Source organism: Danio rerio, chromosome 16, assembly GCF_049306965.1.
Source record: "Danio rerio strain Tuebingen ecotype United States chromosome 16, GRCz12tu, whole genome shotgun sequence".
Classification (NCBI taxonomy): Eukaryota; Metazoa; Chordata; class Actinopteri; order Cypriniformes; family Danionidae; genus Danio; species Danio rerio.
Genome location: NC_133191.1, coordinates 21,766,061 through 21,786,942, shown reverse-complemented (window position 1 = coordinate 21,786,942; position 20,882 = coordinate 21,766,061). Strand labels below are relative to the sequence as shown.

The following is a 20,882-nucleotide window of genomic DNA, read 5'->3' as shown; positions in this document are numbered from 1 at the left end:
ACATTAACATTTGTATATACATACAGCAGTGGATATTAAAGTGCATAGTGTCACGTTTGCTGTGCAAAGTTAAAAGAGTGCACTGTGTGTCCGCTTACTGTGTCTGTCTGAACTTTGCAACGACATTGTGTGCGATTTATCATTGCAGAAAGACTTGAATTAACTCCTCACCACAAATTAATCAAATAATCATTGGGAAAGTTCTTATTGTAGTATTTCTCTCAAACGTTACATGAGATCTTATTCCTTGATGTCTGTTGGACTGTACTGTTTATTTGACAAAGCAGATGAGGAAACACTCTGATGCTGCGCCCACACCAGACACGGAAGAGCATCAAGGATGAGTGATTTACATGTTAAATCAATGCAAAGACGTGAAAAGACATCCTGCGGTGCGATACTTACGAATGAGGCGGCGCGACTGATGCGATTCGCTCAAGCTGGAAAAATCAGTTCAGCGAACATTCACTCCACATTGACCAATCAGGAGCTTTCTCTTTTGTAATGGGCATGCTTATGACGTAGTGCCAGTTCATCAAACTGGGCTTGGCTCAGTCGAAAGCACCGCTCCATCATCCAGTTAAAGTTTCTGGAGGAGTTTATGAACTCACAGAACTAGGTGCACCTCTGAATGGATGTGGTTAACTCAGACATGGCTCCAAACGTATCGACGCTGTTTTTCAGCCTTCATAAAGCACATAAAAACAACTATTTTCTCAATAAAATCCATGTTAGCTATTTAGCAACAAAGCTACAGTCACCGGGCAGACATAGGCTCTGCTTATGTTGCAAATCAGAGTCCATTGTGAAGCGGATTTGACACGCGGACGAAGCGAGTAAACTAAAAATGTTCATGATTCATCTGCGCTTTCTGCGTCTGGTGTGAACACACCATGACAGGCACATGGAAATGGTGAGTGGGGAGAACTATCTCATTTGCATTTAAGCACAGGCAACAAAAACAGCTACTAGGTGTTCAGTGCTGAATATTACAAAATTCTAAAAGGTATAAAAAATAATCTGAATAAATAATCTGTTGTTTTTTGCTGAAACTTTACAGACACATTCTGGAGACACAAAAGACTTATCTTAAATCTTGAAAATAGGGGGAAATAGGTGCCCTTAAAATCCTAAAAGCCCAAAAGTCTTGTAATAACTCCAAGTAACACTTTACAATATGTATTTTAATGAGCACCATGTAAAGGGTTACATATGTAATAAAAATAAATAAATAAATAAATTAATTAATGGAAAATTTTCAAAAAAATGGAAAACATTGAAAAGTTAAGGATGAATAAATGATTGCAGAATATATTTTTTTGGGGTAAGCTGTCACTTTACATGAAAAAGTAATTAAAATAATTTGAATTAAAATACAGTTAAGCCTGTTCTGTTTCAGATGGTCTTCTCTGGGAGCTCAGAGCTTCTGTTCATTAGTATGCAAAATGTATGCAAATGAACCTCTGTATCTAGAGTGTCTGTGTTCAGCAGCCGTACTGAACCGTGTTTAGCTGTGATGTTCCTTAGAGAAATTACTGGCTTACTTGAGGTGCCGCTCTTTCATTCATTTATCTCATCCTAGTTCAGAGAATACTTACCATAATGCTATTTAAAGTTAGATATTCACCCAAAGCTTGAACTAAAAGAGCATTAATAACCAAAAGCACTGGATCTCACATTGGGTGGAGCATGTACATAGCAAGGGAAGATTATACATTATGTTTTATCTAATTTATTGTGTCTGTTTTTCTGTAGTGTCACTATTCCAACTTCACTTTCATTTCTATTAAATCATCTGGGGTTGTGTTGAAAACCAAAATTAGTTTACATTCATATTACTGAAGAACTAAAAATAGTATGTCTGGACTACATTCTCAGCAAATGTCGAATTAAAATATATTATGCAGCAGCGGTGTCCAAACTCAGTCCTGAAGGGCCATTGTACTGCAGAGTTTAGCTCATTTATGCAGGAAAGTGGCCCTCCAGGAGCAATGGCCCTCCATATTAACCTTTTAGTGAATCCAGTGATTCCTTTATTAAACTGCAAAATATAATATAATAAAATAAAATATAATATAATATAATATAATATAATATAATATAATATAATATAATATAATATAATATAATATAATATAATATAATATAATATAATATAGTTTCCCAGAGATGGGTTGCGGCTGGAAGGGCATTCGCTGCGTAAAAACTTGCTGGATAAGTTGGCGGTTCATTCCGCTGTGGCGACCCCGGATTAAATTAAATAAATGTTAAAACATGTACACCCTTGAGGGGAATGTAGAGGAGGGATTATGTTGCCATTACGCATCCCAGCTTACAGAATTACTTATCATTAATAAAACAAAGTAATAACCTTGAATCACATACACTCTCTAACTTGACAGTAAGTATCTTTGTTAAACCTGAGAAAGGAGATAAGGAAATAAGCACGTGTTCAAAGCACAGAACATTGGATTCTAACATTGTATCTTGTTGTTGTTTTTTTTTTTTTGTAGATCCTGAAGATTATCAGCCACCAATATGGAAGTCCTACTGTAAGTATATATGTTTTTATTATTATTAGGTGGTGGGCAAAGATTAATCATGATTATTCACATCTAAAAAAAAGTTTGTATTATATATTTAGAGAGTGGAGGAACTATGACATCACCTTGTTGGCTAATCGGCTGCTTGCATAAAGCTGGTTCCCTCGATAAAATCCCTATAGAATTTTCCAATAGGCTTTTCGAAGATTGCGAAAAATAAGCTCTGTGTTCAAACACTGTTCATTACACGTTTTGTTCAGCTTTATAATCCTCATATGAAAATACAACTTTGAGCACGTTTGGATCTTAAATGCAAACTGAAAAGCTAACATTAGTCTATGAACGGACTACAATGCCTTCGGGGCACTGCTACAAATAACTGTTATAGCTTATTTTTAGACATATGCTCCATGACAAAATGTACTTTCTTTGTTTTCTATATTATAATACATACTATATATTATAAACAAATAAATACGCAAAAAAAAACTTAAAGCTACGTGCCTTTTGGATCTTTTAAATACATCTGTTTTGCTTTACGGCTGTTGTAAAAGTTTTAAAGCTGCATGGATAAATGTGCCTACATACAGTAGTATTATCATAAGACATATTTAAATAAGTGCATCGCTCGCGTGCACACAGCCCGCTTACCTTAAAAGCAACAGAAATGAGGCATTAGGGACAAGTTTATCAAATGCCTGCAAGTTCCATCATGGACACAGAACAACATTCAATATTTCTTATTATGTTATGAAGTACAGCAAAAAGCAGCACATGCAGTCACATATGCTATACATTTTATGGAGGAGTGTAAATATTGCAGTTATAACAGAGTTAAATGTGTTCAGATGAAAAAAAAATGCAGGAAATTCACTTGATCACGTTAAAATGACAGTTAACATATATGTATTTTTACACATTTATTCACACTTCTGCTTTACTGAGAGCAGGACAGAGACAGGCTGCACTGGTAAGCAGTATCTTCATAATATCATTTAATTAAAATAAAGGATTAACAAATAAATCTGTCTTGACAGTCTCTACAAGTGAAGGCATTATCTACACACAATAGGAATTACTTATTAGAAAAATACTTCAAACTATAAAATACTATTAAAATGCTAAAACAAAGTTTTTGTTTTTGCATACAAATTGACGTCATAGTTCCTCCACTCTATTATGTATATATGTAACACACACACACATACATAAAAACAAATGTATACAAACCTTTTTTTTGCATAGATATTCAAATTCATGTATAAATTGTATTATATACATATATAATTTTAGTAAATATAAATATAAATGGCGACGCAGTGGCACAGTAGGTAGTGCTGTTGCCTCACAGTAAGAAGGTCACTGGTTTGAGCCTCGGCTGGGTCAGTTGTCGTTTCTTTGTGGAGTTTGCATGTTCTCCCTACGTCCGCATGGGTTTCCTCCGGGTGCTCCGGTTTTCTCCACAGTCCAAAGACATGCGGTACACATAAATTGAGTAAGCTAAATTGTCCGTAGTGTATGAGTGTGTTTGAATGAGTGTGTTTGGATGTTTCCCAGAAATAGGTTGCGGCTAGATGGGCATCCGCTGCGCTGGTTTAAGCCTAGGCTGGGTCAGTTGGCATTTCTGTGTAGAGTTTGCATGATCTCTCCATGTTCGTGTGGATTTCCTCTGGGTGCTCTGGTTTCCCTCCACAAGTCCAAAGACATGCGCTATAGGTGAATTGGGTAAGATAAATTGCCTGTAGTCTATGAGTGTATGTTCTAGTTCTCCAGGTTGGGGTTGAGCGTTTGGCTAATGACCCACCTTGTAAAAATTAGATGTTAACTTATGAAACAACAATATGGTGCGGCTGATATCAGCTTTGATATAAAACAGCCCTGGGAGTAATTCAGTTCTGTACAGTTGTCTTTATTTGTACCTGTAGGTAGATTCTTTTTGCGGCAAAGTTTGGCATTTGATACAAACAATTAAATCACACATATACATACCCACACAAAAAATAGAATGTACACATAAAGTACATATAAAAACATATAAAACATTCATTATAAAATATTACAATTTAATCAGAGTGACAATAGATGATGGGACAAAGCTATTCCTGTAACGTTTTGTCCTACTAAAAAGCATCTGAAACCTTCGACCCAAAGAGAGTAGGTTAAACTCCTCAGACAGAGGATGAGAGCTACAGCTACTAATGTTCTCGGCAACCTGTAAAAGCTGCTTACTAAACAGGGATTCAGTATTCAGCTGTGATTCACCAATCAACCTGCTAGACCACTTAATAACCTGGCTCTGTATATTTCTGTTTTCACGGGACAGTCTTCCAAACCATGCCACCAGAGCGAAGGATAGAATAAACAAACAAAAAAAAAAGCACTATAGAAAAGAGTAAGCAAATTGGGGCCAGTGTGAAAACGTGATAGTCTCAAATCTAGATCCAGTTGACTTGACATTGTACTGGCAAAAAGAAAAGAAGAAAAAAGAAATCTTTATGTATATACTGTATGGTCTGGCTTAGATTAGAAATGGACATTTCCAGTACTGGGCAATATTGATTTCCTGGAGCATTTTGTTTATCTTTGTAATATCAATGCTTATAATTTGCTTGTTAAATGCATCTGTGTCTTCTATGCCAACCGCGTCTATTAAGACTTAACCTGTGATCACATAGATCAGTTTGACTGTTAAAAATAAAGTTGCCAATTTGTATACTTATACTATGTTCTAAAAGAATGTCCTTTTTTTGTTAAGAAAAAGCATACTTTTGAGTATGTAACAGATGAGTATACAAACATCGAAACATACCACTTTCTCATTAATGGACCATTATGCTGCTTAGTTATGTCCCCTGTCAATTATCTCCACACATCATTCACATTTCTGTCATGTTTAATTACCTACCATCTTGAAGATTCAGCAGCAGGTTAATCTGCCATTTGCAAGTCTTTCATGCAGAGAAATCTCCAAAGGTCATTGCGTAATTATCCAAAAGTTAATGTCCAATCCATATACTGCAAAAGATATTGAAGTAGTATCTGTGACATCACTTTCTGAAAACTGCAAAAGAAGAACCGTCGCCATTTTGGATACCAAACAAGGTCAAATAGGTGAAGAGTGAGCGGAGCTACAGACACCTGCTGGCATTTTGCTTGGACCTGGCTAAAGCTGCGGTCACACTAGAGCTTGTGTTTGCGAAATTCTGTCGTGCGGCGCTGCGAAAAGGGGCGGGATTAAACAAGCTTATTAGACATTTAAAAAAGCGAGCGATTGCTCCATGTTTTAAATTTCTGTCCAGAGATGTCATGTTTTGATCCTCTATTGGTCTCACGCAGTCAAGTGATGCGATTTCGCAGGTGACAAAGCTTGAACTTTGCACAGTAGCAATCAGTGGAACTTAGTGCATGACCCTGCGTTTCCGGTCCGATGAATTTGCATGCGTATGAATGGAAGTCTATGGAAGAATAAGCCTTGTGTGACCGCAGCTTTAGACAGAGAAACGCTTTATTTATTATATAATACTTTATTACCTGTGACTCGTTTGTGTTCTGACCACATGTGCTTGGCTGTGTACTATATCACTAAAGTGTTTAGACTTTTAAAAACACTGTTGTAACACATTGAGCCACTTAACGTTTTTCAACAGGAGGAAAACGTGAAATACAAACAATCAATAGTGTTAGTAAATGCAAGACTATTGATGAAATCCAGCATAAGACTGTATGACAACACTTCAGATCACTGTTCTAGAGCCTACAGCTAATCAATCTGTCATATTCTGGTTTGTGAGCACAATTAAGTGCACACAGCATGCCATATCATCTCATAATCATAGGAAATAATTCCAAAAGGCAATTGACTGAGTAAAGAAACATTAACCCAAACAAAAATACAATTAATATGCCGAGCTCAGCGCCTGATTAGCCAGAACCAGCTGAGGTGACGAGACAGCAAACAGCAAGACATAGCTATCACTCAAGTGGCCATGCCCTTTATTATTAGACTTAATATAACTATAATCATATAGATAATCATAGCAAAATGCACCAAAGCCATCTTTTGTACCAGCCTGTAAACATGTTTTATCAGCTGTAAAAATGGCAAATTTCCCATTGCAGTCAAAAATCACCTGGACTTCCTGGAGCCAACCCCCCAAGACGAGTCGATAAATTGTAGTTTTACTTACTTCCATATTGGCTTCCCGGGGGAGAGCGGGTGGTTGCCGCTTGGTCCAAACACATTTTTATAGAAGTTTACATTGTTGTTACAGATGAAATATAACATGTAAAATGTGATTTCAATATTTTGCAGGCTAGATATTAATTAATAGTCATTCAAACTTTAGTGAAGCCTCTCTACCTGACTCTACCTCACACATCTGCTCTATTTGTAGTTTGTTTTCATGATTTCCCTCTGGATTTGTATAGTTTTATTCAAATTCAAGACAACAGACGGTTTTACACTGTTTGGATTTCTAATAGAAAAGTACACCATCTGGGAACCTTTGGCATCACTCTTTTTAAAAGTTACTAAGCTTTGGGACTTACTAATTCTATTTTCAAATACTATTTAGGCTGGATAGTATGTTAATTGGGATGCAGTTTCAGATTTTTTGTTGTGTTATTAGAATTTTCAACACTGTACAGAATGCTAATTTACTGTTGTCTACTTAACTGAATTAATTTAACTTATTTACATTTTAAAATTGATTATCCACTTGTTAAATGGGACATCCCTTGAAGCAGCTTCAGAGTCCAAGCGCTATTTCAAAATATATAAATATGCTGACTCCTGTGGAAGTCGAAGCTCATGGGCACTTCTGCGGGAGATAGAGCTGTATATACCATCTCCAGCTGGAGTCGGGAAAGAGGAAGGGCAGGTGAAGGCCCCAGCTGTAGGGTGAGTGGCAGTTGAACGATGACCTCTGTCGAGTGCTCGGGACCAACTCCTGTGGGAGTTAGAGCTTGGGGGTGACGGCACTACGTATAAATATAAATATGAATTTATATGTGTGGGTGCATATATATATATATAATCAGCAGCCCTGGTAATAACCTCCGATTCCTTGGGAGGGAGCGGCGTCGATGTAAAGACGAAAATCTATGGGAAATGAGATTAAATCACAATAAAAGAATGAGCAGCCGTTTCAGCACTTAAAGAAGGAAATCCAAAGGCTGAGTTAAAGGGATATCGGTCCCCGATAAAGGGACCGATAATGAATTTATTATCGATCTTTTTCTTAATTAATTGCTCCAGCGATAGCGGATTGTAGATTAGGACAGACGAGGTTGTAGGAAGAGAGAGTCAAAACACCAGGGTGATATCCATTAGAAAGACCTGAAATGAGAAATTTAGAAAATTTAGGATGCAAGCATAATTCAGAATAAAGATTAGAGATATTGACAGGAGTCGACAAGTAATTTCTATGTTTTTTTATTGGCTTTCAGCACTTGGCAGATGACACGCCGCAGTAATTGCAAATATGAAGAAATTTGTAGGGATGGCGAAAGCATCTTGCTATATTAAAGTTATTGCAAGCTTGAGAAGAGGGACGGTTTTGAGAGGAGGGAGGAGGAAGATAGCGGGGATAGCAGAGGTAGAGGGGCGGGGTACACAGCTGGTGGATCTTGGGGTTTGTAGTTCTTTGTCGGCGGAGGGGATTATGAAGGGACATGAAGTCGTCGTGTGCAGGTTTGAACAGTAGACTGAGATGATTATGGTATCCTAAAGCAGGTCGCACACCAGAAGCGCCGCTCGGGGCCGCGACACGGCGCGCACAAGACAGTTTAAAGTATCACACACCAGACGCGCACATTCGAATGATATTTAACATGAAACTAATCAGATGCCACTCTGTGGTGCGGCTGAAAAATGAACGGCGCCCTAAGCCGTGGACGGGCGCCGCCGACAGCCGCTGACTTGCGGCGCCGGTGTGTGTATCCTGATAGAAACCTATGTTTAGAATTCTAAAATTAATGGCACTGTGTGCGACCTGCTTAAGAAAACTCTGTTGTAAACATCAGTATCCATGGCCCCCAGTAGGGACACTGATTCCACTCAGTAACGCAAATAGCACATTTTGCTGAAAATAATTTGTGGTACGTATAAAAATGTGTTCCCCTATAGATTCCACCTCCTATGGGGAAAGACAGAGCAGATGTTTTCTGTGGAACATGCGAAAGCTATGTGGAATTCGGCTAATGAAAGTGTGCGGGGTTGGGAGCTAACGGGTAATTTGGGAGCAATGGTCCATTCGCAGTAATCCACCTGTCGTTCTGCCGAGGGAGGTGCTATAGGTGAAAGGAGTATAGAAAGGTCGATGTCGGCACCTAATAGGATGTGGTTCTTGATGGCGTTGGAGATTGGGGGTGATTCCAGGACTGGAGCATTATGTGAAATGGGAAGGAGCATGGCTGTGGTTAGGGTGAAGGGGGGCCGTGCAGAAGAAATTTGAGTAGGGAGGGTAGACTGTTGGGGAGGGTTAGTAATGTAGATGTAGAGGAGAAAAAGGTGGGGATACCGGAAGAGGGGAAATTAGTAGAAAGAGGAAGAGTGTTAAGACTTGTAGAGAAGATTTGGGTAGATATAAGTTGGGTTGAAGAATGAGAGAGATTGGAATAGAGAGCGAATTGAGGAGGGTTGAGAGTGAAAGGGATAGCTGGAAGAGTAAGGCTGGAGTTTTCACTGGAATGTGGAGCTGGAGGAAGTCCTGGAGTGCCGTCATTGTCTAGTGGATTGTCTGTGTTTTGGAATGTGACAGTAGAGGGTGTGATTTGTCCTGTTTTGTGGGATTGGTTTTTATTGCTTTTCTTGGTTGCTTTCTTTGATAGTCCGGGGAGATCTCTTGCATGCTGCACTGTGGTGGGTTGAGGATAGGGGGTTTGGTGGGAGTTCTGCTGTCCTGAGGGGGCGGAGTTGGTGACTAGATGGATTCGTAGAGTTTCAGTAGTTCAGTTTTATTGCAGTGGCTGGCGATAGAAATTACGCCGTTTATGAGGGCCTTGCGGAGTTTGGAAATTGTCATCTTGTTAAAAGTGAGGGATGATGATCTTACGGAGGTGAATGAAGAAGCTGAGGTAGGTGGGTGGTGAATTGGATTGGGAGATGGCGATTGCGTGTGGTGTTGGGTCCTTGTTACAGTGGATTAAATAGGCCTTCGGCCTCTAATGGGAGCCTTGGTATTTGGTTGGCTTCCGGGTTAAGCATGTTGTTGTTGTGCCTGGGCTGGTGTTACTGGGAGAGGCAGAGGTATCATTTCTTTCCATGTTACTGTTGTTGATGTGAGGGTGGTTTTATGCTGCTGTTTGTTGTTTCCGTTGTTTTAGTATTTCTGCTGCTGTTGTTGTTGGTTGTAGTCAGACGATGGTGGTTGAATAGTTGATGAGTTGTAGAGATGTTGGGTTTAGTAAGCTTGTGAAGGAACTGAAGCAGTCCTTTTGAGAGCTTTCTTTGAAAAATGAAGGTAAGGGAGTAGTTCTAGCAAGGCTATTTATAGTGAGTTTGGATAAATCTGACTGACTAACTAATGACTGTAAATGGATGACCAGCTGCAGTCAATCATAGCACGTGCTTCTCTCGAAATTAGTTTGTGAAACTTCATTTACACTTCAGTGTGCTGTTCAAGGGACTCGACACTGGTAACACTTGCTCCATCTGGCTCGCGCGGCTCTCATCCCCCCCACACTCATCAACTATATCTTGCTCTATGTGTTGTTGCAACGTGTAGTTAAATTTTAAAGTGGTGCGCATCTGCGACGGCGAAGGCTACGCGACCATGCGCAGTCTGCATATGGATGCACTTGACACAGAAGTGTAAATCAGCTTTAACTATTAACACATGCTTATTGTGAAAATGCACCCTCGGATATATTTCTATAGAGAGTGAAATACATAGCCAGAGCTATGTTTGGCTGCATTTCGTATTTAAAATGACCTCTATGGGGTGGTATGACAACATGGATGACTTTTGATTCTTTTCGTGCTACCAGCTAACCACTTTCCTTCATGTGGATGGCCAACACTATTGGTTGGGTTTAGGTAAGGGAGTGGGCACTGGTCAATCGGTGCTTTTGAAAACATTATTGGTTGGGTTTAGGGAAGGGGGTCAGTCGGTCAGTCAGTCGACAGCGGCCTTTGGTGGATATTGGTGAGAAGAGCAGGCACGAATGGCTCTCATGAATAAAATTTGAGATCTCAAAAAGCGTACACATTGGCCTTTGGTGGATTTACAAAAAAAAATTTACCAACTATGACGTATTTCACACTCTCCAGAAATGTATACAGAGCTACAGGTATAGTTTCAACCAAATGAGTTTGCAATGTGGTTTGTGAATGTTTGTTGGAATGATTGATTCGGGAACCACCAAATTGCTGAATCATGCTAGTAACAATCTAAATTTTAGTTGTCTATGATAGTTTTGGGAAATGTACTGCAGACCAATTCATCTGAGAAAGTGTAGTATCGATTACCAAAATATGTCTACTGAAGTAGTCTTGTTAAGATTTTTTTTTTTTTAAAGTTAATAACTCAGTCCACCTTGAAATGAATTGACCTGAGTATTACATGACCCCTAGTTTAATTAAATATGCTAGAACTAAAACCAAAACAGGGCTGCACGGTGGCGCAGTGGGTAGCATGTTTGTCTCACAGCAAGAAGATCGCTGGTTTGAACCTCAGCTGGGTCAGTTGGAATTTCTTTGTGGAGTTTGCATGTTTTCCCCGTGTTAGCGTGGGTTTCCTCCGGGTGCTCCGGTTCCCCCCACAGTCCAAAGACATGCGGTATAGGTGAATTGGGTAAACCAAATTGTCTGTAGTGTATGAGGGTGTATGGATGTTTTCCAGTGATGGGTTGCAGCTGGAAAGGCATCCACTGCGTAAAACATATGCTGGATAAGTTGCCGGTTCATTCTGCTCTGGCGACCCCTGTTTAATAAAGGGACTAAGCCGTAAAGAAAATGAATGAATGAATGAACAAAACCAAAACATTCAAATATCTGCATAACTTGCAAATAACTTGCATTAAGTAGCTTTAACTTTATTGACAACAACAACAACAAAAAAAGAGTCAAAGTTTACCAGTCATTCATATCCCCATAAAAATTGTTTGCTAAATCCAACAAAGCTCCTGAAAAAAATCAGCACTATCATCGAGGCATTTGAGGGAGTTCAGAAACAATGTTTACTGATTTAGCGATATAACTTCTCTTAGAGTGGAAAGTGAGTAACAAACAGCAAACATTTGAAAGTAAAAAGAGCAAATCAGGACCCTGAGAATAATAGCAAAAAATAATCATCACTAAACCAGTCCATGACTTCAGTTTATCACAAACATTGCCCTCTTTTATCACAAAACGTTATTATTGGAATAACCAAAGATATATACAGTACAGTAGGTGTCTGTTACAAATATGCACAACACTTTTCAGATATTAAGAAAATTGCGCAATGGTGGCTTTCCATTAACCAAGGTTGATAGAACAAATCCTCCTCTTGCATTGCAAAAATTGTGAGGAGAGATACAGTAGTTTAGTTAGTTAAGTTTACTTATATCACAGCCAATGCACTTATCATTATATTTAACATAAAGAATTGTATGGCATATTAGACTAGCATCAATAGCAAGGCATGTCCCTCTACTTGGGAGTGACCAAAAATGCATGAGAAGAGAATCTGTGGATTCAGATTTTCTGTGTGAAAAAATAGGCCTTAAAATCGGGCATCTTGAAGCACCAGCAGCCTGATTCTTCAAATAAATGCATAGTCATATATTTCAAGAATTATTATGTTACTTACATATACCATGTTGTCTGTACATGATAAAACCATAATCAATTTACAAGACTTTTCTCATAATTTGAAAATTGTTAAATTGTGGAATTTTCATTAACCAAGTTTTACATAACTAAAACTTGTCCTGTTGCATTCCAAAAAATAGTAAGGACAGATGCAGTAATTTAGTTTGATAAGTTTACTTATATCACTTTTATCTTTTGGGACTTGTAAAGCTGCACATTGATCGATTTGCTCTTCAGTGTTTGGACTTTTAGCAATGAAAATTAAACCACACTAAACTGAACTATAACTCTGAAAACTGGACTGATACAGTTTTAATTTACTAGAACTTCTATGTTAAGTTGCTTCAAAACAATCTACATTGTAAAAACCCTATAGAAATAAAAATAAATTTGCTAAACATTCCTTTTCCGAATTAAAAAAAAAACTCATGCGAGAGTAAAATTATTTGGCACCATGAAAAATCTATTTGCACAATTACTAGATAAAATAATAGAAATTTGTGTACATGTTTATCTAATTTGCATAATATCTGAATTTTGATTATGTTCATTAATGATTTATTTAAATGCCTCTGATAGGCCAATGAATTCATAAGATAAACAGACATGTTTCATTGGTTCTAATGCTCAGTGCTGACAAAAGCATGTTGAAGGTATCTGATGTAATCGACACTTTACATTCACTTTCAAATTTCACTTTTATCGCCACAGCCATAATAGATTTAATTTAGCCCTAAGCCCCATTAATATCCCACCCTGACAGGAGCAATTCCCCTGTCAAGATTTCCTGGCCAGTTAGCATTAACTCAGAACACATCCCACAGTTCAACTCATTTTTGCTCACATTCACTCCCACTGTGCAGTATTTTTAGTGCAGGCCCTGTCCTTGTCATTCTGGTGGACGTTGTCCAGAACCCACTGCTCGTTCTAAGCTTCTTTGACAAAATCTTGGCATGGCTGTCGAATGCCTTCCTGCTCCCTGTGAGGAGAAATCTGAGCATTGAGTCCAGATTCTGTCTGCTCACAGACTGTGCTGGCCAAGTGCTGCTCTCCACAATGAGCAGCTTTTAATGAAGTCATCAAGAGAAGGTCACGTCCACGTCCAGCTCAAGTAGCTCCACACATCTGCTGCTATTTTTTTGAGTTCATATCGATCATTTCACTCGTGCTGCTTTTCTCGTGATTATCTGAATAGCATTATTAATAATCTTATCTTAATGTGAGGAAGTAATTGGTTCAGAATGATAATACACTGCAAGGTCCAAAAGTTCTGGAATTCTACATGACTATATTGATTTAATGTAACTTAAATACCACTTTTTTAAATCAGCAAAACAATTCAATGAAATCATTATTGAAAAAATTGCAGAAGTGTTTGACTTTTTTGTCAAATATTAGTAAAATCATTTTTTCATTTTCTTTTCGGCTTAGTCCATTTATTAATCTAGGGCCGCCACAGTGGAATGAACCGCCAACTTATCCAGCATGTTTTACGCAGCGGATGCCCTTCCAGCTGCAACCCATCTCCAGGAAACATCCAAACACATTGATTTAAACTTGTACACTATGGACAATTTAGCATACCCAATTCACCTGTACCTGTGTGGGGGAAACCGGAGCACCTGGAGGCAACCCACGCCAACAGAGGCAGAACATGCAAACTCCACACAGAAACGCCAACTGACCTAGCCAAGTTTCATGATAACCAGCGATCTAAACACCATATTGCTGGACAACAGGCACAATCGCTAATGAACTACAGATCTGCCATTTCATGTACTACAACTCCATACATGCACTCTGCTCACACACACGTTCCTTATCCTGACTGATTGCACACACACCACCGGAGGACTGATTATACACACTATTTAAGCTACACACACAAACACCTCGGGACTGAGCCTTGCTATATTGTAATCTTTTTGTGTCTGAGTATTTTACTGTCTAGTCTTCCGTTTTCCGAGCCTCACCTTTGTTCTTCTGTGTATTGATCCTTAGCCGCATAGCCTGACCCTTTGCCTGCTTGACTACGATATTGGATAACCCTTATTGTACTCTTTTGCACTGGTATGATCTCTGCCTGTATGACAATCCTGCTGTGAGGTGATAGCACTACCTACTGCGCCACTGCGCCACCATATTAATAAATGATATAATAAAAACAATGCAATTTATTAAACTATTTTTTTTTTTTCAAAAATAGAATTAGGTGTACATAATATTATTATGTCTATAGGTTAAAGGTTTCTTACCTATGAATTTTGGATTAAAACTACATCAGGGAGAGTAAAGAAGGAGGTATTTTTATTTAATTTTGGGTGAACTTACCCTTTAAGAGGGATTTTTTTTCCATTATCAGATTGTATCATCTTTGTGATAAATAAACCTAGAAAAAAAAAAAAAACCTTCATATAGCAAACTCACTGACCAGTTTGATACTATACACAATAACTTCTTTTTGAACACACTAAAGAGATAGTTCAGCCATAACTGGAAATAATCTACTTATTATTCACTTGTCACAAACCATTTTGACTTCCTTTCTGCTGTTGAACTCTGAAGAAGATATTTAGAAAATGCTGAAACTTTCATAGTACGAAAAACAAATACTATGGAAGTCAATGGTTACAGGTTTCTAACATTTTTAAAAATATTTTCCTTTGTGTTGAAACAGAGAAAAAATCTCAAACAGGTTAAGACGCACTTGAAGATAAGTAAATAAAGAGTTTTTTTTTTTTTTTTTGAGTGAACTATCAATTTATGACCATTTTATGTGACTGATTTTATAGTAATAGCATAGTGGCATAATATTTCAACTAGGGCTGCACGATATATCGTTTCAGCATCGAAATCGCGATGTGCGCATCCGCGATAGTCACATCGCAGGAGGGTGCGATGCAAAAAAATAATAATAATAATAAATTATATATATTATGGGTGGAGCCGAACCGGAATACGGTATTCGGAAAAGCAGGAATAGAGTGTTTTTACGAATACTTATGTCAAACAATACTTGATAAATTATTTGTATTTGGGAACAAGAAAAACATTATATCAAAAAGCTGCGTTTCCTCATGAGACCGCAGTGCATGCCCGCGTGAGTGAGTGAGTGAGTGAGTGAGACGTTCAGGAGTCGGTGGGCGGGGTGGGGCCGGGGTAAGGAGACTGAGCAGGCTGCTTCTCTATACAGCAACAGAGAAGGCTTGGCAGAGCGAAAAATACTTTTCTGCATTACTATTTTTGTTTATTTTATCATACTAAAATAACACGTGACAGAAGTTCACTCAAAAGTGAAAGTTCTTTCTGTTATTAATTACTAACACTCCCGTCATTCCTACTACTTTCAGAGCATAAATTTTGATATTTTACCATATGAAAATGCAATGCAGTTATGAAAATTGAGAAATTAAAGCAATACAGAGATCTGGTCCCGCGTCAGGTCAGGGTGCACCTAACCTTAAAAACGCAGACGCGGCGGAGGCGCACTAAACTCACACGGGAAAGAACTGGGCATTCAATTCATGTTTTAGTGAAATAATTCTTTAAATACATCTCTTTTGATCTCTAAAGGGGAAAAAGGCAAAAGAAATTTGTCGTTAAATTAATTTTAGCAAAGACGCAACTGCCTGTCATTTTCACATTAGTTTTTCAGTTAGGGATTTGGTCTATTAGAGTAATCTAATAAAATTGTTTTGTTGAACACTGTAGTCTACACAATAATCGATATTATAATTTATTATATACATTAGCTATTATTAAAACTAAACTATACAATTGATAAAACAAAACCCTTTTTAATGTTTGCTTTCATTTTGACACCGCTAACAGTTGTAATAAGAAACATCACATTATGCAGAAGCATGCAGTCTCAAGTTAAAAACACCTTTTGAGTTTAAAGATGATCAGCCTGCCAAGTCAAGTTTACAGTGTCATAAATGAAATGGGTAGCATGAGTAAAGGGGATTTGCCCAGCACACAACCTCATGCGCTGCAGGTAGGCTGAATGATAATCTTTAAAAATATATAGGCTATGCAATACAAAACTTTAAACATTTAATTGTTTTTTAATGAAAAGAAAAGAAATCAGGAGAGTAAAATATAATTTAAACCACTGGTCTGGCGCTGATACTTTATTGTTTGTATCCAGAAGAAGGGGAAAAAAGCAGATGAAAACCTGGCTGGGGAGACGGCGATAACATATCAGTTCTTCAGCAAAGATCACGACATCATTGTGATGCGTTTATCATACAACGCAGTTCGTGTTTATAATCATTAATATTAACTAGTATTAGTTCTCTCTCTAGACTTAGTTTTAGGGCTTGTTCTTGTCGGCGCAATATAGCCTCGGCTTATTGCACGTACGAATCCGATTGTGAAGAATGATTAAGCGCTTGCATTTTTTATTGCATCCTTTTCGCAAGTTATTCATTTGTTTTGTTTTTTAAGTGGTGCGAACATTATTTACTGGCAAATGTTCCTCGATCTCGTACATCAACAAATAATGTAGCCTATTTAAGTTAATTTACCTTTTATGTAAAAATTAAGGAATAACCGAATTTAATATTAATAAATAAAACATCCGTATAAACGTGCATGTTTATTTTTGAACTTTCGTTAATAAAACAACACAAAACTGTTTATAAATATTGTAGTTAAATATTACATTACTTTAACTGCTTGAAACTGTATATCCGCGATAGAATGGAGTTATAATGTTTCCAGCAATACACTGTCAGACGGTGTGCTTGTAGCGATAAAGCACAGACAGGTTACTTTTTCACAACCATGCGAGAGAGGGCTTCTCCTTCTGTTCCGCCGCCCGCATTTCTCGCAACGCGGAGCGGCGCGTTCTTAAGTAGTTACCAAATAGCCTATGCTCAATTTCTCGTCAATGTCTTCCATTTATCACTTTCTCTTTTGTATCTGGCCATTTTTGCAAATGCCTCTGCCATGCCTGGCTGAGCTGGGCTTCTGCGTTTAGAAGACAGGAGTTGATTAAGCCTACATGGCTTTTTTTCCCTCGCCGTCAATCGCCACTAGCTTGCATGGTTCGGGACCCGTGGATCTGCGTATCGATGGATTTGCTCCTCAGTGTTTGGACTCTCAGCACTCAGCAGTGAATATTAAAACACACTTTACTTAAAACCCCCATACAAAAAGCTTAATCCAAATTGATTCGTTCACCTTTCTAGTTCGGCACGAATCCAAAATGTTCCCAGATGTAAGAGTTCGTTTTCTAACAAGATTCATGGTTGAACTTGAACTTGCTGAATCGCGCCTAATGTTATATTCTAACAGATATGTAATACTTGGCAACATAACAGTAATTTGTGTTTTAAAGTGCGTGACTTCACGTATACGGCCGGTGGCAATGGACAACCGAGGTGGCAATGACCACCGCGGTGACGCGGTTGTCATGGTGACCGTCACAGCCCTAGTTTTAAGTAAATTATATATATATATATATATATATATATATATATATATATATATATATATATATATATATATATATATATATATATATATATATATATAAAATATCGCAATATATATCGCAGGGGAAAAAAATATCGCAATGTCAATTTTTTCCAATATCGTGCAGCCCTAATTTCAACACTGTAAAACCAAACAGTCAAATTTATCAAATGAAATGAGTGTAGTTACCTCAGAATTTACTGAAAGTTAATTCTACTCATTTGAAAAGAGTTTTGAATTCAGTTCTGCAGTTAATGAGATAATTAAGTGAATAAGTAATTGTTGATTGAGCATTAATAATGTACACTTGCTGTTAGCAAGCAGAATTACTGAAGAGAAACACAAAACTACAGCTGACTTTAGTCACAGTCTTAAAAAAAACAAAAGAAAAAGAACACATTGGATCATTGAACAACTCCACAAACAGTATTAACAGCTTTACCTATTACTAACCTGCTTGACTTTGTTTTTGGCAGATGTCTACAAAAGCCCTTAGTAAGATTCACTGGAAATAATTGTGTTAGACGTCACTATTTATGACAACAGCAGTTGCTTTTCTAGAGCTCTTTGACTTCATTTCTTATGTTAGTTTCTCTTTGAATGTTGCACATGTATGCTATGACAAGAGAAATGAAAAAAAAAAGTTTTAGGTTAAATAATCATGCAGAATCATAATAACATTGTTATTTTAATTAATTTCTAGGTTGATGATATATGGTATTGAATAAAGTAGATGCTTCTTTTAACTATGCTTCATTACCCTGTCCTGCCTAGTTAACCTAATTATACTAATTAAGCCTTTAAATGTCACTTTAAGCTGTATAGAAGTGTCTTGAAAAATATCTAGTCAAATATTATTTACTGTCATCATGGCAAATATAAAACAAATCAGTTAATAGAAATGAGTTATTAAAACTATTGTTTAGAAATGTGTTGAAAAAAAATATTCTCTCCATTAAACAGAAATTGAGGAAAAAAATATACAGGGGGCTAATAATTCAACTATACTATTTTCTTTTCGGTTTTGTCTCTTTATTAATCAGGGGTCGCCACAGCGGAATGAACCACAAACTCATCCAGTGTATGTTTTTGTCATATTTTATCATATATATATATATATATATATATATATATATATATATATATATATATATATATATATATATATATATATATATATATATATATATATATATATRTATATATATATATATATATATATATATATATATATATATATATATATATATATATATATATATATATATTTTTTTTTTTTTTTTTTTATGCTTGCCATATAACACGGTTATGGAAGCCAAAGAAAAACTGACATGAGATATAAAGCCAAATAGTTTTTTTTTTTTTTTTTAATGCTGCAACACTTGTGTTCATCCTTAATGCTCAATCAACACATAATCACTTAAATATCTCATTACATCAACTTAAATGGAGTAAGTTCACAGTAGTCAGATTAGTTTTTGAACTTAAATGGTTTGTTGCAATCGGTTTTCTGAAATGGTTTGAGTTACCTTAACTTATTGAGTTTTACAGTGGAGTACATACAGGTGCATCTCAATAAATTAAATGTCTTTGAAATAGTTGATTTCAGTAATTCAGTCATTTCAATGAAACTCTTACATTGCATAGGTTTATTACACAGACTGATATATTTCAAGTGTTTATGTCTTTGAGTTTTTATTACTAGGTCTTACAGCTTGTGAACACAACAATTTATATCTCAGAAAATTTTAATATTACTTGTGACCTAAAAATATATATATTTTAAAACAGATTTTTTTAACTACTGAAAAGTTTGTACAGTACTAAATACTTCAATTCAGCTTCCTTTGGAAAAAAAAAAAAAAAACATAATTCACATAGTTGGTTAAAAAGACGATTTAACAAATACTAAACTAATATCTAATATATTAAAGAACAAGTTCAGTGGCACAAAAAATAAATAAATAAATAAATAATAAAAAAAAACGGTGGGTGTTATTTGCTAATCTGAATTGTTACTGGTTTCACTGTATATGACAGATAAGTAATTGCAATACTTATCTGTCAAATACAGTACAACCAGTAACTGTAACCTTAACATTATTGACATGAATCAATTTATATGTATTAGAGATTATTTTTAGATGTATTATAGTGTACAGTGCTGCAACCCAAATTCAAAATCCTTTATTATAGTCACTAATGAATTAGCTATTGTAAATGAACTTACTATCAGAGGAATGTTGTTTGAACTGACCACAGACTGACCTTGCCTGTGCAAGCTTATTATTTAGGAGAGGATAACCTGAGGAATTCCTGGTATTAACCTCCATATTCTCTGAACTACTTTTTCAAACAAATAGGCACTATCAAAACATGCGAGCTTAAAGCCCCTTGAGCTGAATTTCTAGCCCTTCATGCACTCTTCCCCATATCGATCTACTGTTGGTGTTGATTTATTTGTTAGGATCTTGCAGTGTTCATTTTTCAATAGCTTTACCAATATTAGCCAATCCACTTGTGTAGTGCGTTGTAGCTTGGGTTTGACAGCAGTGATAGTGGGTGCGTGTCCTGCAGCCCAGACCTAATGGATTAATGTCTAACAGAGACTGCTGTGTTTTGACATGCTCTAAATATACCAGCATTTTACCAGAGCGTTATAAAGATTAGAGGTACAATAAACAGAATTTCTACTGTTAAGTTGCTCTTCACAATAAAAGAGCTGATATCAATGGATATGCTTGCATGGACATTAGTAATCTTATAATTTACTTGATTGTGAATATGATAATATTATGATTATAGTGTTTACATGATGTTATTATGGTGGGCAAATCTCTTATTTTCACATCCCAATTTTGACAGGTATGATCCCCACTGCTCTAGAGTCCAGTGACAGCATGCTTTACACCAATGTTTCTCAACCATATTCCTTGAGGACCACCAGCACTGCATGTTTTGAATGTCTCTTTTCTACATATTCAGAGCTGGTGGTCCTGATGCAGGATTGTGGTTGAGAAACTGCTTCACACCACTGCATCTGATTCTTTGTATTGCACTTG

General features: G+C 36.8%; 1 protein-coding gene across 2 annotated transcripts in view; it reads left to right on the top strand.

Moving 5' to 3' along the window:
- Nucleotides 1-20,882, top strand: part of chn2 (chimerin 2) — a 174,997-nt gene that overhangs the window by 53,800 nt on the left and 100,315 nt on the right. For both annotated transcript variants that reach the window (XM_694550.11, XM_073925490.1), the window contains exon 2: nt 2,514-2,552. In XM_694550.11, coding sequence (XP_699642.6) covers nt 2,514-2,552 — 39 coding nt within the window. The remainder of the gene's footprint in view (nt 1-2,513; nt 2,553-20,882) is intronic.